Source organism: Sphaeramia orbicularis, chromosome 8 (assembly GCF_902148855.1).
Source record: "Sphaeramia orbicularis chromosome 8, fSphaOr1.1, whole genome shotgun sequence".
Classification (NCBI taxonomy): domain Eukaryota; kingdom Metazoa; phylum Chordata; class Actinopteri; order Kurtiformes; family Apogonidae; genus Sphaeramia; species Sphaeramia orbicularis.
In genome coordinates this window covers 46,902,460-46,920,524 of record NC_043964.1, presented here as the reverse complement: position 1 = coordinate 46,920,524, position 18,065 = coordinate 46,902,460, and the positions used below count along the sequence as shown (strand labels likewise).

At 39.3% G+C, this 18,065-nt stretch overlaps 1 protein-coding gene across 1 annotated transcript in view; it reads right to left on the bottom strand.

Moving 5' to 3' along the window:
- LOC115423715 (potassium voltage-gated channel subfamily C member 1-like) overlaps positions 1-18,065 on the bottom strand; it is a 133,913-nt gene that overhangs the window by 32,910 nt on the left and 82,938 nt on the right. Inside the window, exons 2-3 of the mRNA XM_030140713.1 lie at positions 11,498-11,629; positions 9,317-10,178 (exon numbers count right to left, since the gene is read on the bottom strand). Coding sequence (XP_029996573.1) covers positions 9,317-10,178; positions 11,498-11,629 — 994 coding nt within the window. The remainder of the gene's footprint in view (positions 1-9,316; positions 10,179-11,497; positions 11,630-18,065) is intronic.

Sequence of the window (18,065 nt, the reverse complement as noted above, 5' to 3'; positions counted from 1 at the left end):
CAGACCTTTCCCCGGTGAGGGTTGGACTCCACCAGGGCTGCCCTTTGCCACCAGTTATGTTCATAACTTTTATGGACAAAATTTCTAGGCACAGCCAGGTGGAGGAGGGGGTTGAGTTCAGTGGTGGGAGGATCTCGTCTCTGCTTTTTGCAGATGATGTGGTCCTCTTAGCTTCACTGAGCAGCGACCTTCAGCTCTCACTGGGGCGGTTCACAGCCAAGTGTGAAGTGGCTGGGGTGAAGATCAGCACCCCCAGGTCTGAGGCCCTGGTCCTCAGCTGGAAAAGGGTAGAGTGCCCACTCCGGGTTGGAGAGGAAGTCCTGCCTCAGGTGGAGGAGTTCAAGTATCTCGGGATCTTATTCATGAGTGAGGGTAGCATGGAGTGGGAGGTCGACAGGGGGATTGAGGCAGCATCTGCAGTGATGTGGACACTAAACCAGTCCGTTGTAGTGAAGTGGGAGCTAAGCCGAAAGGTGAAACTCCCAATTTACTGGGCGATCTACGTTCCGACCCTCACCTATGGTCATGAGCTCTGGGTAATGACCGAAAGAATGAGGTCACGGGTACAAGCAGCCGAACTGAGTTTCTTTTGCAGGGTCGCCGGGCTCAGCCTTAGAGTTAGGGTGAGGAGTTCAGACATCTGGGAGGGAGTACAGTCACTGCTCCTCCATGTCAAGAGGAGCCAGTTGAGGTGGTTCAGGCATCTAGTGAGGATGCCTCCTGGACACCTCCCTAGGGAGGTGTTTTGGGCATGTCCATCTGGGAGGAGACCACAGGGTCAACCCAGGACACACTGGAGGGATTATATATTTCTGCTGGCCTGGGACCATCTCAGGATTCTCCCCGGAAGAGCTGGTGGAAGTGGCTTGGGAGGGCACTGTCTGGGCTTCTTTGCTGAGGCTGTTGCCCTCATGATCTGGACCCGGATAAGCGGATGAAGACGAGTATGAGTATGAGTAAAAATAGTGAGTTTGGTTTTGTCAGCATTTAAAACTAATTTTAATGTCTTCAGATGAGACTGGACTATATTAAAAGCAGTCTGTATAAAGTCTAAAGCCTGAGCAATTGAGGAAAAGTAGCAGTAGATTACTGTGTCATCAGCATAAAAATTATATTTGGCATTTGTGTTAGTGAGGATGGTGAAGTCATGAGCATCGATAGACCTGGGCATTCGGGGCTTAAGCCCCAGATGTTTTGGCAGTAGCTCCGGATCTCTGAGCACACTGTTTTTGTTTTTTTAATATAAGCATATGAATAAATTCATGTCCCCTTCATCATTGGCACCTGCAGCCATACATCCGTATGGTCTGTGCGTACATAGTGGAATTTGAGAAAAAGAGAGAGGGAGAGAGAGTGAGAGAGAGTGTGAGAGAGATGTATGGAATGGAGTACAGGGTGGGGGCGACTGTTCAAACTCTCTTGGCGACTTTTTAAAAAAAGCTACTAGCGACAAATGTAGCAACTTTTTCTGGTGCTACTGGCAACTTTAATGGTGTTTTGGAGACTGTGACATACTGTAACTGATCTCCATCATCCTAAAGTGCTCAATGTCACAATAGCGTCTCATGGTGTGAGCAAGAAGAGAAGAAATTACAAAACAGGAAAGGACATAAAGACAAGAAGACTAAAGAGTTAAAGCAAAGCAGGAGTGGGTAAGAAGAGAATGTGAATTTGCAAAGGGAAAGATGGGGAAGTTGAGGGTGAGGAGGAGGAGGGGAGGAAGAGAAGATTAATGGTCAGGAGAGAGTAGGATGAACATCAGTGGGGTGGAAGAAGGAGTAAAGACAGGGTTGAGAGCATTAAAAGCAATAAAAATGGAAAAATGAGATAAGTAGGAGGAGAAGGAAAGGTAAGAAGCAAGTCCATGACGAGGACGAGGAGAAAAGATAAGGAGGTGAGAAACAGAGGAAGAAAACATAACGTGCTGCACGCTTTTAATACCCCTCGGCCAAATATAGTGTAAAATTCTGCTGAAAATTACTGCCCTATAATTTAGATTTGACTGTGTTTGTGTAAAACTTATTACATACATATTTATATTTGAAAGTATTCAGATATTATAACTGCACAAGCCACAAGCCCATTTAACCTTGAAGAAGTAGGTAAAGGTGACCGATTTTCAATAGGCTTCTGCTACATGCCCAGATGCATCCACAGTATAAATTTGGTGCAGATATCTCAATGCATTTTTCAGATAATGGGATTATGTTGTTAAATGGACAGACAGACAAACAGACAGAGAGACAGATGACAAAACAATTACAATATCTTTTGGCAGAGGGGTAAAAATGATGAAGACATGCAGAGATATTAAAATGATGGTGTAAAATGATGGTGTGATGGAAAAAGGAGGAAAATGGGAGAGGTGAGGGAGGGGGTGTGAAGGAACATTAGTGCTTTGTGATCACATGACTGATCCACTGCAGTGAAGCAGGAGGACACACTCACAGACATTTAACATCTGAAGAGCGACAAAACACAAAAGGGTGGAAGACGATATCCACTGCACTGAACACACATCCAACAGGGGATATGGTTGTAGGGGAAGCAATGTTTGTAGTTTGCTCCTAACCTACAGACACACAACAGAATGATGTATGAATGAACACACACCCATACACACACACACACACGCACACACACACACGCACACACACACACACACACACACACACATGCACACACACACACACACACACACACACACACACACACACACACACACACACACACTGACTGCCCAGTGTACTTTTGGCAGCAGACAACAAAGTTGATTTGTATCATTACTTATCAGAGTGCATATCAAAACTATCCGCAGACGGAAAGGAGATGTACAGCACACAGGATACCAATTTTGCCACTTTCCATTAATGTGTCATTGGCTCTATGGCCCTATGAAGGCAATTTACTTCACAACCTGAGGGTGAAACATATTTAAAAAGGACACAAGAGTCAAAGAACTCAAGAATTCAAAAAACATGTCTTTATCATATTAGGTTTCTTTTGTTTTGTTCTTTGTTGTTTTTAACTTCTTTAAGTCCCTCCAGGAATTTGCGATGTTGCGATTGCAACTATTAACGCAAATTCAACCAATCACTGTGAATTGTGTGAGGCACTGCAATTTCATCCAATCACCGCAAATTTTCCGCAAATTTTCCGCAAATTTGACCAATCACCTTAGCCCCCTTTTGCCCACCCCCTCTATGTGACATGTACATCATCACATTCACTTCCTTGTTGACAATTGAGAAGATGAAGACATGTGTGACGCATAATGCCCACATTTACCGACAAATATCACTGCCAAAGTTCGTGCAAGTCAGTTTCTAGATGTGTTACACGAAAGTGGAGGTAAACTGTTCTGTGGTGGAACACAACAAAAGTTGCTACTCCACAGACGCTTTTCAACCACAAAACATGCAAGGAGAACAGCTAAAACTGGAAGAGGACAGACGAGACAAGTCACAATGACAGAGGCTGCTGGATCCAGAACAATAGCAGGAGCTGAAAGGATCAAGGTTAGCACAGATGTTCTCTTTAAGGCAATATAAGCGAAGAATAAATAACTTGTGGAGGCATGCTTTCCTTTTTGTGTATTGTGTATGTGTGTGTGCATGAGGAAGTACGAGTGCAAGTCTGTATGTGGAGTTAAAAAATGAGCTCACAAACAAAAAGAGTCGTTAAACTTGATGTTGATATTAATGCTTACTCTCATGTGTTAGAAAGCAACCCAAGTTTGGCTACCCTGTGTGCCTGTCTGTCTGTGTGTCTCTGTGTGTGCATGTCGGTCTCTGTGTGTGCACGTGTGTCTCTGTGTGTGCATGTGTGTCTCTTTGTGTGCATGTCAGTCTCTGTGTGTGCATATGTGTCTCTGTGTGTGCATGTCAGTCTCTGTGTGTGCATGTGTGTCTCTATGTGCATGTGTGTCTCTGTGTGTGCATGTAACCCATCTAATGATGTAATGCATCTAACCCTAACCCTAAATATACTACTATATCATTAAGGAAGCAAAAGTCAAGTGTTCAGTTGTATAAATGTGAGATGGGGGTGGGATTTAATACATTTCTCCTTCCCACTTCTTTTTGAGCAGTACATATTGAATTTATTTTGTTATTACCAGTGTACATGGCAACTGATATTTTGTCTTGATCACCTTTATTTATTAATGTATTTGCTCTGATATTAATTCCTTGTACACAAAAAATGTTAAATTTTTTCTTCTGCTCATAACTAATAAATGAATGAATGAAAAAAAAAAAATCCTGTTTTGTTTAAAATCATTGCTTCCTGGTGCTTTTTAAGGCTAAAAACTAAAAATAGACTGTTCTAGGTAATTTGTAAATGCCCATGTTTCTGTGATTTTAATAAGAGAAGCCTCAAATCATCACAACTTTCACCACAATTTTTTGGAAAAGCTGCCACAAAATCAGGCATTTTAACCGGCAACAATAAAAAAAAGCCTGCAAAATCCCGGAGGGACTGTTCTTTACTTTGTTTGAATGAGCTGTTTTTAATTAATCAGAACCAACCCCTTTACAACCCTGTGCCCAAAGTAATAAAGGAAAAGACCAGAGTGGATCAGCCAAATAAAAGTAAGGATGGTGCACTGGACAGGCCAACCCTATACGGGGTCGTAGAAGCTGCCAGTGCACCGCTACCCTACCCAAAAAATAAGCCACAAACTAAGTCCTAATGAGAAGAAAAGCGAAAACAGGACATCCGGATCCACCTGGCCAAACAAAAAGAAAAATGTTAACAAAAGGCTAACAAAAAGCTAAGCTGCTGGTATAAGGCAAAAACCTGCGTGGAGTGGAGCAGAGGCGCGCCTGGACGTATGTGCCCCCAAACTGGACGCTGGAACGGAGCCATGGAGGCAGAGAGAGAGACGCACCCCAAAGGTTCTCCACTATATAGTGTTCAGTGGTGCCAAAGTAATTAAGCTCAAGCATATAAAAATTGAAGAAATACTACAAAAGGACAAAAACACTTAAACTAGAAAAACCCAACTGACTAGGCAAAATATTTATAAAGTTATTCATCACAAATAAACAAAATAAACATAGTCAAAAAAAAGGGCAAGACTAGAAAAATATTGCACAGCACATAACACCCACTAAATCACAATCTTAACCTGATCCAGACCAGGTTATGTTTGAGAAATTACCTGATCCCAAAAGACCAGGGGTGTCAAACTCATTTTGGATCAGGTGCCACATTTAGCACAATATGATCTACCTGGTGCTACCTCCAACCCTGCACTACAGAGAACCATAACACCATCAGAAACCCTGGAAAAAGAAGATACATAAATTCAGTCCTATGTATCCACTATCCATGGATCATAATCTGAAATCTTGAGTTATGGGTCAAAACATGTGCTGTTAGGTCACAACAGTCTTGACAATTTTGCCTCCAAAATATATTTTCCTCAATGTACATCTAAATACAAATATCGAAAAATCACCCATTGAGCCAAAAAACGCATCTTCTACTACTCCAAATACACACTGATTATATGTCAGTGTGCTGTCAGACACTGCGACAGACAGAACTATTCATGATTCTAAACCTGAAACCCTGAAAAGCATTCATTGGCCGGACATGAACACAAACATATAGAATGAGGCAGATGATTGATGTGTCCATTAAAACAGTGATGCAGACCAGAGATGAGATGAGATGGTCTGGATCAATGTTTCAACACTCAGAAATGACTGTATGGACCCGATCTGGGATTATCTGAGCATGTCGGCCTCAGCATTGGGCTGTGAGAGCAAGGAGATGGATTTATCGAGAGAGAGTAATAAGCTTTTTCTTTTTTTCAGCTTTCCTGTCCCATCATAAATTAAAATCTATTTAAGTGTACTCCACTTCAGAAAGAACGAGGACATCAGCAAGTTATTTACAGCTTCAAAACCTTTTAGATACACTCTCCTCACATCTGTTATACACTTTAAATCTGAACTCTTGTCTTTGGTTTGAGAACCACATTTTGACAGACTCATATAATTGTTTTAGCTGATCTTACATATATGGTTAAGTACAGTACAAATGGTATTTGGATCTGGGACTAGACCTCTAATAAGGTAAAGGTTAACATGCAGGTCTTTTGTCTGGTAATGTCACTGAATACAGTCAACAACAAATGGGGACTCATCCAGGATCTTGTTAAGAGGGGACCCGTGGCTGGTAAAACAAACCAAAAAAAAGCCTCATGTATGTCTTAATCTGGCTGCAATATGTTCAAGACACATTTAATGTAGCTCTTGATGACATTCAAGTCAAGGTGAAGGTCAGAAATAGTTTGTGTGCAGTCTTGTGATTCAGATTCAGACAACAAAATTCTCATGGCAACAAGTGAAAAGTGAAAGGATAAAACAGAGTAATGCCTGTGCTCTGCTAGTTTGAAAACATTAGCTGGACATTATCCTTGTTGACCCTTGAGTGATTCTTCAGCTGAGCTTCAACTGAGACTTACCATTTGCTATTGACTCGATAGATACAGTATTAGCAACAAACTAGTCTTGAAAACATCCTTCTAGTGGCAGCTGCTCGTCTTTCAGACAGGGGAAGCTCATTGTCGGCTTACATCAAAAAAAAAAATTGTCAAGTTATTTAAACATAAATTTGGCCCTCCGTTCCTTTTTAAGAAAATGGTCAGTGACCTTATCGTACCAAGTAGGCGTCTTTTCCAGGGACTTGACCAGTGTCCTCTCAATGGCCAGCAGAGCTAGGCTGCTTAGACAGCCTTGGCCCATTGTGTTGCGAGTGTAAGACTTCAGCCTTTTTAAACAAGAGATACTCCTTTCACTCCAACCTAGCTGACAGTTTGATTGATTTAACTATCTACAAAACGATATTAAACTCGAACAAGAAATGATTAAATTATGTAACTGAAACAAGAAAACGCTGAAATTATGTTAAATTGAAACAAGGAAGTCCAATGAGTGTGTTTTAGTTACAGTGCAAGAAATGAACGAGTAATTTCGTAGTGGTTTCTCTCTCCATTTCACAGCAGAACGCGCGACGGTATTAAACTGAACTGTGTCAGTGAAGGAGTAGATCTCAAAATAGCTGTCAATCAAATAGGATTCAGCCTTTCGACTGATCATCCAATCAGCACATGGGATTCTGGCGTCCAGCCCAGCCGAGCTCCGCCCACAGCTCCATTCACCCCCAAAGACGCCTGGCGTCCGGGGGTGGGACAACATCGTGGCATTTATCCCATTACCGTCCAGTTTTGAGGCAATGAAAAAAACTGTTCCACTCAGTCCCATTGAAGCCCATAGACGCCCGGCATCTACGGGTAAATGCATTGACCATAGATTGTATGAGAAAAAAGTGCAGCGGGACTATATGAGAAGTGAACAACATCGCGTCCGTTGATTTGTGATAAAGCTGATTCTGAACGAACTCGTCTTTGAGATGAACGTGTTCTAACACATTTGTAGTCACTGAAATGCCAACACAACCGTACATATTTAACCATTTAATTTTCATAATTTTAGGGGAAGCCGGGCTTCCCTTGCAGTCTATGAGAAATCGCCACTGTTCTATACTGATCCAACACTTGAAAACACGCAAAAATAAGGAAGCTTATAGATTTTTTTGGTTATCATTTGGGATTCACAGCCTTCAGATCATCAAGAGATAGTAATATGATCTTTCGACCAGACGGCGTGATCCACGATCTGACTCACATTTTTCTCACCTCTTATTAGATGTAGGCAAGTTGTCACCTATCAGAAAGATCCTCTGTGTGTTATGACTTTTTGTTGTTGTGCAAATTAGACTAGACTTAAGTGTCACCATAAACAGACTCTCAATCTCGTTAGCATTGCAGCCTTTGCTAATGCCATTAATGCTACACATCTGTAGATTAGTGCAATGCATATTTGCAATGCTCTACTATGATTACACTGATAAATTAGTCAATTAAAACTTTTCTAAACTTTTTTTTAATGATCCAGCTTTATGATCCTCTGATAAGTAGATCGTATTCAAGGTTAAGATTGAGCAGTGTTTCCAACTACTCAGGAAAGTAAACTATTGTCTGTCCTAAAAGTTGCTAGAAGTTGCTAAATTACATCATCACCTAATTTGCATAATTAGAAATGTGCATGTAATTGTAATGAAAGATTTATGAGAGAGGAACAACTAAAATATGTTTAGAACTACAAATAAACTATACTCTGTCAATTCAATTCTTGTTTGTTTTTTTTTTAATGTGCCAATTCCAACCATCCTCCTTTATCTAGGCTTGGGGACCGGCAAAGGAGAGCCAAAAGAGACACTCTGGAGCAGTTACATAGGTTATTTATTTGTTTGTTTGTTTAATTTTTAGCTTCATTTTCTTTAGTTTGATTTAGTTTTTACCCCTTGGCCAGCTTCTCGCCTAGGGGGTATTGTAATTGTTTTGCTATCTGTCTGTCTGCCTGTCGGTCTGTCTGTCCGCCTGTCCGTCTGTCTGTCCATTCAACGACATAATCACATTATCTGAAGAATGCATTGAGATATGTGCACCAAATTTATACTGTGGATGCATCTTGGCATGGAGCAGAAGCCTACTGAAAATAGGTCACCTTGACCTACTTTTTCAAGGTCAAATGGCCTTGTGCAATTATAATATCTGAGTACTTTCAAATGTAAATATGTATGTAATAAGTTTTACACAAAGACAATCTAATCTAAATTATAGAGCAGTAACTTTCAACAGAATCTTACACTATATTTGGCCGAGGGGTATTAAAAGTGAGAAGCAAGTTACGTTTAACCTTATGGTCCACTTAGGAGCCTAAAACAAGTCATGGGAAAACATTAAAATTTTAACCCTAACATTTTTCATTTTCAGTCTTTTAGTCATTTACAGTACATGCTTTCGCAGAGTTTCCAAAAAGTCTCCAATAACACCTGAAAAAGTTGCTAGATTTGCCGCATTTTTGATAGAATCTCTAGAAGGGTCTGAAAAATCACAATATATACCAACAAAGTGGACAAGTTATCAACACTGACTTTTGCAGCTAGGCAGACAGACTGTTTTTCTGATTGTGTGACAGAAAAATTATTTCATGTCATTTAGAGGAAAAATTTGTGTTTTAGCATTTGAGTCACTTTTCAAAAGTTGCTAAAACTTTCCAAGAAAACTTTAGAGAGAGCTAAATTTGTTCCTATATGCTTTAAGAAAAAAAAAAAGAGTTGCAGGGGTAGTCTGAAGAGTTGATAAATTTAGCAACAAAAGTGCTAAATTGGCATCAATGAGACTGAATTATACTAACATTGTGAAATCACATATAGGTTCTGTTCTGTAATTGCTCACCTGCTCTGTTTATCTCAATGATCTCCTCCTGTGCCAGTGGGCAGTCTCCAGTACCCATCATGCTGCCGGATCCCACCATTCCTGGCCCCAGCACATTACCCATCAACCTATGGGGGGAAGCAGTTGCCATGGCCAGTGCATCTGGTTTGCAGTAGTTGGGGCTGCCGGGCTGTGGTGCTCTGGGGATGTGCTTGTTCCTCTTCTTGGGAAGCTTCTGCTTGGCCATGGCCAGGGAGTAGTACATGCCGAAGTTGTTGACGATAACCGGCACAGGCATGGCGATGGTGAGCACACCGGCTAAGGCGCAGAGGGCACCCACCAGCATCCCAGACCATGTTTCTGGGTACATGTCCCCGTAGCCCAGCGTAGTCATAGTTACTACAGCCCACCAGAAGCCAATTGGGATGTTCTTGAAATTGGTGTGGGCTGCAGCTGTTGGATCATCTGGGTCAGCACCAATGCGTTCAGCGTAGTAGATCATGGTCGCAAAGATGAGGACACCCAGCGCCAAGAAAATGATAAGCAACAGGAACTCATTGGTACTTGCACGTAAAGTGTGACCCAAGACCCGCAAACCAACAAAGTGGCGGGTGAGCTTGAATATACGCAGAATACGCACAAAACGCACCACACGCAGGAAGCTTAGCACGTCTTTGGCTGTTTTGGAGGAAAGGCCACTTAGTGCTACCTCCAGGTAAAAGGGCACGATGGCCACGAAGTCTATGATGTTAAGGGCGCTGCGGAAGAACTCAGCCTTATCAGGGCAGAAGATGACACGTAGCATCACCTCAATGGTGAACCAGATGACGCAGACACCCTCCACATATGTAAGCCAACCATCGGTGACCACTTCATATACTATCTGGAATGCGACAGAAAAACAGAGAAAAAACAGTTACTCATTTTTTTTCCCAATTTATTTATACTAGGAATACTGAGTAGTAATACCAAGTCTCATAAAATACACAAAGTGTACACAAATTGTTGTCTTAACACACTGTATAATGCTCTGCCATGGAGAAGTTTCCACTCAACAGAAATATCTAATGATAATTTATGTATGGAATTTTGAAGAGAAACGATTAAATTATTCATTGACTGCAATTAATTTGAAAAATGTGTTTGATTACAAAATTCCTGAGTTGAAGATTTGTTTTTAATTTTGCTGCCACTAAACTTTGGTTCTACCGTTGTGTTTCACATGAACACTTACACATGACTCAGGATGAACACAAAGTTGAATGTTAGTTCCACATTGTTAGTAAGTTAGTAAGTTGGATACAATTGTGTTGACAACTGCAGTGCACATACTGTTTGTAGATGTCATGTTTGTTGTTTATATGTATAGATTTTTTTATATGTACTTTTATACTGTTGTTATTTCTGTATAGATATTTTTATATATCCCTTTATTTTTATACTTTTAGTGGTTGCTGTTTCAGCTGGTTCTGGAAAAAAAAAGGCAAGTTTGTCTTTTCAAACATTTCTTTTTCATGTATTTAGAATTTTTATTTTCATTTTTTGCCTACTCAATCATTGAATTGAATTGGATCAAAGTAAATAATCTATAGATGAATCGATTACAAAAATAATTGCTAGATGCTGCTGTAATGTAATTGTATCTATGTGAATATTGAGTTAGGCATGGCAACATACACAGAAGCTGGTACTACTTCTGAAAAATAATGGTGTTTTAACCCTTACCGTCTAAAGTCGCTAATTTGCATCAAACCGTTTCCATTACAGAATGAAAGTTAGTGTATGTATTCCTCCAATGCCATTTTGGACATATTTGATATGTGCCTAGTCAGGACACTGGAAATCATTTTGTGGCATCAATAAAACCACCTCCATCTTCTGAAACAGGAAAATCTGTTTTATTACTTTTTTGAACATTATGCCTGCTTGGCTCCAATTTCAATCTGTTTTATGTGCTATAGTCAAATTAACAATCTCCGCTTAATTTACCATCAATACCACCTCTTTAGGTTCGACCAAAGACCAAAGTCCTGCTGTTTGACCTGTGCTGTTGTCTGAAAAAATCCAAATGTTCAACTGATGTAGGTGTGAAAGCATTGGAAGTGAAAGGTCTTTGACATTTTGCTTGAGAGTTACTTATTCGTGAAAAAGGGTGCAATGATGAGCTTGTAGTGGGACTTCGTTATTAAAAGTTCACTGTACCTCTTCATGTGTCACATTGCCAATGGTGACGTTCTCAGTTTTGTTGTAGATGGTGTTGAAGGCTTCGTGGGTCTCCAGGCAGAAGGTGGAGATGGAGAGGAGGATGAAAAAGAGCGAGCCGAATGCCACATACTGCAGAGATGCAAACAGAACACACAGAGAGGAAAGTGTCAGCACCTACATTTTCATGCTTGTTGTTTCTAACTGAACAAATTACTGGGAAACCAAGTAATCCAAATCTGCACTCAAATCTTCTTAACATGAATCCTTGATTGTAGGTTTATGTGATGTCTGGTGGAGGAGGACAGGCTTGGGCCAATGCAGTATATGTCAAGCAGTTGGTATTCTGATGGACTGCCGATAGGGGGCGCCAATATCATACTAACTGGAGTGCTGGAATGCTGTTAATTCAGCGCAAATGTCCTGACTGCTGCAATCCCATTGATAACAGCAGAGTCAGGGAGGGAGAGGGAGGGAAAGGAAGGGGGGAGGGAAGGATGATGGATGGAGAGTGTAAAAGAAATGAGGTACACTGGGTATCTGTGTGTGTGTGTGTGTGTGTGTGTGTGTGTGTGTGTGTGTGTGTGTGTGTGTGTGTGTGTGTGTGTGTGTGTGTGTTTGTGTGTGTGTGGGTGTGCATGTGGGTGTGGGTGTTCAGACTGCCACATATTTGTAGCAGCATAGTGTGAGTATGTATATAGATCATCCACTCACAAGATCAATGATTATCTCTTTGTCTTAGACCACCTCTCAGATCCTTTGTGCTCAGTCTACCTTGAAATATGCTAATCATTCATATATTTTATGTAGCGTATCGTCCTTTTCTTTGTCTTTTTTTATATTGCTCACGTGTGTAATGTGATTTCCCAACCCCCCCAACCCCCTTTGTACACCTCTGCTCTATGCAGTAGCTGCTGGAGCTGGATGTGCTGGATCCTCAGAGCATGTGCAGAGGAGCAATGATTGTACCAAATGACTGGATGACTTCATTGTCTGTTTTTGTGCTTTCAAACAAGTATCATTCCAGTCTGCCTCTTTAATGTCTTCTTGTATGTCCATTTTCCAGGCATTTAGTTTGTCTAACGTTGATTCAGTTCGACATGAAACTAGTGGGTCAGGGGTGTAAAACTCATTTTAATTCAGTTTCACATTCAGCCCAATATGATCTGAAGGGGACTGGACAAGCAAAATAATAACAGTGAAAAAAGTTAAGTTACATTATGAAAATGTTTACATCCACAAAGTTTCCTTAAAAATATGAATAACATGAACAACCTGAAATGTCTTAAGAAAAATAAATGCAATTTTAACAACATTATGCCTCACCTTATTATTTACACATGTACATTACAACTTACAAATCACAGTGGATCTACAAATACACAAAACATTTAGTAACAGGTACAATATTGTTAAAATTGCATTTACTTAGCTTAAGACATTTCAGGTTGTTCATATGTGTTCAGGCTATTCATATTTCTTTGTGAAAAGATAGTTTGTTAATGTTAACATTTGCATGCAATTAAACTTTTTTACACTAAAACAGATAAAAATTTGGAGATGTCATTATTTATAGGTTATGATATTATTTTACCGATCTGATCCACTCAAGATCATTGTAGTCTGTATGTGGAACCTGAACTAAAATGATTCCGACACTCTTGATTGTTTATATCGTCAGTGTAATTTTTGCATCTCATTAATTCATCCCATGGGCCTAACCGGACCCTTTGGGGGGCCAGTTGTTTGACATAGGATTTCTATGGGATGGTAGTGAATTTTGCTATTTATCAGGTGGGATGAAAGAGGGAAATAGTCAGTGGAGGCATGCAGGAGTGTATTTTCAATATGTCAGTTCTTTTACATAGATACACGATTCCAATCATGTTGCCCCTGAATTAAAATGACTTTGACAACCTTGACCTACAGGATTGCCAAAAAATTGTAAGCCTCTACTCCATTTATTAATTTTACACAGAATATCTCAGAGGAATAACTCTGACATGTCTCATGTGTTATGTAGTTTTCTGTATCATATCTGTGCATAATACACACATATTATTTTTTTCCAGTGTAAATGCTAATAAATGTAAAAGATTAATCATCAACAAGCATTGCAAAATTATTCAGTTTTCTTGGTCCAAAGCTAATATTCATCGAAGCTGAAGGGCTGCATTCAAAGTAATGCAAAGATAGCTTTATTCATTAAAACTCCAAAAATAGGTTTGTTATTAGAGTCAGCATGTTGACAGGGTGAGGTTGTGCAGGAGAACAACAGGTGTAACTTGTAACAGCAGTGACAACCAGCATTGCATTGGAAAGCAGACATTATTCATGTTTTTCTGCTGTGACACATCGCAGTCTCCGCTGTGAAGGGGTTTCAGATGCATTGTGATCCAATAAACCAATTAACCAGTCACAGCATAGAAATCAGTGTTTTTTTAATTTACCATGTTCCATCTGTGTTATTCTTATACATTTATGGAAATGAAAGACACATATCGTCTCAACATAATTTGTCAAAAAAGAAAAAACTCTGCATTGAAAGTGCCTTTACATGCCACTTACTCATGTCATTTGTTATTTGTTTTTGGATGATACAGTATTATTAGTTTTTGCCTCAATATGCAGGACGGCAGTGAGTTGGATGGTGGATAAACAAAATGAGTTTACATTGCAGCTCACAGAAATCTTTACATTTAGCCTCAGGCTGGGTGATATGAAAACAAGTGTTATCATGATAAAGATTTTCACATCAGTCGATAGTTATTATTTTCATGGTAAATGCCAAATCTTTGTTTCCAGTTTAAAGTGTACAAATGTAGACAGTGGATAAATGCAAATGTAAACTAAAATGACAAAGTGTAACAGAGATGAGAATTTTTACACACAATAAAAACAGACTTCTCACATTTAATTACCTTTATGGTGCATTCGGTGTTTTTCCAAATATCTGCAAACATCTTGGAGTAATCAGTGTTGAAGTTTCATTACTTTATGTTATTTTATTTATAATTTCAATTTCATGTTTTTATCATTGTTTATGTTCAATATTCAATAATAATAAAATATAATTATTTTTGTCCTGTAATTCATTATTTAGTTTCTGAGTTGGTTGTACGAATTTTTTTTACCTATCTTTTGTATGAGCAATGAAAAAAAATAAATTGGTAGTTATCAATGTTTAAGTTTGCGTGACTTTTTTTCTTTATTTCTTTTTACTTTATGATTTTTATTTAATAGCAGATCTTTTTTATTTATATATTTCAATAATAATATATGCCGCATTTTTAAATGTTAGTTTTTGATCCTAAATGAAAGCTAAAGAAACTAGGCAGATATTTTTTGTTTTAAACTCTTCCTAAAACACATAATGTACAACAGTATGTTAGAAGACAAAGTGAAGCAAAACATTAAGTATAATAATAAGTTGAATATGACATGATAAACTAAAAGCAAGATAATTAAGACAAAATCCTGTGACTTAGTGCTGATTTAGTTCAATTTCTATATTTTAAGTCAAAGAAAATCAACACTGAACAGCAGAACATTTTACAAAACTATGACACACTGTGCATAGTAACTATAATGCTATTGAAGTATAGAGTTAGTAAAACCACAAAACCTTGGAAGTGTAAATGAGAATGTAAATGAAATACTCCTAAAGACTGTAAGAATGTATATTATGATAAATATAATTATAATGATATAAAATATTTATCACATATATAAACTAGAAAAGCACTTGGAGAAAACATTAATTCATCAATAAAAACATCAATTCAGGGTATTATGGACATATAAAATATACTCTATACATGCTTTCTAAACGACAACAGTATAAAACTAAAAAAGCACTCGGAGAGCACAGACCTCTGCCAAGGCAGATCAGTGTGTCCCCCCGCCCCCGATCACCATCAAAATTTAATCATTTGTTCCTTGTGCCAGTATCATCATTTCCTGAAATTTTCATCCAAATCCGTCCATAACATTTTGAGTTATCTTGCACACGGACAGACAGACAGACAGACAAACCAACACTGGCAAAAACATAACCTCCTTGGCGGAGGTAACTACTTCATTAGTGCCAATAGAATGATACAGCCAGAAGTTGATTGAAGGAGAAATAGCTCAAAAATGTAGTGAAACCATTCTATAAGTGTACATTTTTTTATTTACTTAAAATTCTTGGATTAGTTCCAGAGTTACTGGTTAAGTATGACTGATTCAGCAGTTATCCAATTTCTAATGGATGTTATTTCATTTCAGGCATTATTTATAATTTCAGGGGGGATAAGTAGTGGTGATGTCCATGTGTAAAGCTTTGATGTCCTTTCTTTTTTCTGGACACACATGAATTTTTTCTGGAAACAGATTATTTAAAGGCTGTTTTTTTATCGTAAATGAAAGCTAAAGACACCTGGGACATATTTCTAGTTGTAAACTCTTCATAAAAGACATAATGTCCAATAATATGTCAAAAGACAGAAGAAGAATCAATTGTGTCTTTTCTACGCTCCTGTCAGTGTTAAATAAGTCTTTAACCCCTAGGAGTCCCTGCACACACTGTCTTGTCCAAATCACAAACCAATTAAAGATGACATATCAGGAGATGACGCAGCGCTGACTCTTCATTTAAGTTTGAATGAAAGTGCAGTAAAGAAAGTGCATCAAAGTAAAACTGTGCAGTCAATGGTGTTAAAAAGCCAAGTAAAATCAGACTTATGATACACAATAAAAACAGAATTTTCAGTAATAGTGTCTGTCGTGTTTGGTGCATATTTGATGCAGGAAGAGACGGTAAAAATTGGCTTCTGAGAAAAGTGTATGTTTCCACCAAATATGTGACATATTTGGTGAAAGTAAACTACATGAATTACACCTGACTGTAAGAAATAGTTGCATATAGTTTTGTGAGATGTAAAAATGGTTCACTTAACATGTTTGTCCATCATATTTTGACACAACTTTATTTGCTAAATTTGTAAAACAAACAAACAAAAAACTATGTTTTCAATTTATATGTTCATTCTATGTAATAAAAACGGTTTGTTCAACATGTTTTTGGTGAAAAACACTAAAGAATCTAATTTTTTACCACTTAGATTTTGTGTTTTTGTTTAGGTTCAATGGGTTAATAGAGCATGTCAAATTAAGAAAATAACCGTATAGTCAGGCAGGTGATGTTTTGCTGGAAAAAACAAAACAAAACAAAGCAAGATAAACTACGGAAGCGTATTGCATTCACAAAAAAAAAATAATTCCGGCTCTGTTTTTCTGAATTAATGAGATAATTATCTCATAATTACGAGAAAAAATAAGTTAAAAAAAAAAATCGGCGCTGTTTTTCTGAGTTTATGAGATACTGTTTCCTGAAAAAAAAAAAAAAAAAAGCTCTGTTTTTCTGAGTTTATGAGATACTGTTTCCTGAAAAAAAAAAAAAAAAAGCTCTGTTTTTCTGAGTTTACGAGATGCTGTTTTCCGGAAAAAAAAAAAAAAAAAAAAGCTCTGTTTTTCTGAGTTTACAAGATACTGTTTTCCGGAAAAAAAAAAAAAAAAAAAAAAAAGCTCTGTTTTTCTGAGTTTACGAGATACTGTTTTCTGAAAAAAAATAAAATGTGGCTCTGTTTCTGTCAGTGGGACAGTGGTCCCTGGTCCAGGCAGGAGCTCCTTCTATCTGTGCTGCTGAAAGCCCCTCGGGGGAGCGTGAAGTTGTTTCCGTTCTCGTAACCGGTGCCGATTACGGATCATGGAACTAGTTTCATTCACAGAAATCAGAACCAAGCCCCGCTTTGTGCACGGATCAAGCCCTTCAACCACACCGGCGCTCAGAGCCTGTAGCCCTGCTTCCTGACAGGGCACGACCGCGGTGATGGGAGTTGGCATTAATGAAGTCAAATAAAATGACATTCACCAGCATTAAAGAAAATATACACAGCAGAAGAGTGCAAATGTGGATTCATTTATTTGTCAGACCTGATGGAAAGCATTAGTCAGAACTAGATCCATGGAGGAGCGGCTTGGTGAACCGGTTCGTCCCCCCCCAATAACTTTCCATCAGGTCCAGGCGGACAGCTATCCGCTCCCCGGTGTGTAAGCCGGACTGGAGTGGGTGGACGGAGCAGCTCAACTCGACAGAACAGCGGCGCTCGGAGCCTGTAGCCCGGCACCACGACGCGGTGATGGGAGTTGGCATTAATGAAGTCAAATAAAATGACATTCACCATGATTAAAGAAAATATGCGTCTTGGTGTCCCGGTTCACCCCCCACCCCCAGACAGCTTTCCATCAGGTCCAGGTGGAAAACTATGGGGGTGGGGGGTGAACCGGGACACCAAGACGCTCCTCCACAGATCTAGTTCTGACTAATGCGTTCCATCAGAGTTACCATGGAGGACGCAGAGCAGCTGGAGCAAGACCACCAGCGATGGACAACACTGGTTCACCTGGTCGGCCCAATGCACCGGGACGGGACACCTGCCCCATGGCAGGAGTCCTAGTAGTGGTAGTAGTCATTAATGCCAACTCCCATCACCGCGTCGTGGTGCCGGGCTACAGGCTCCGAGCG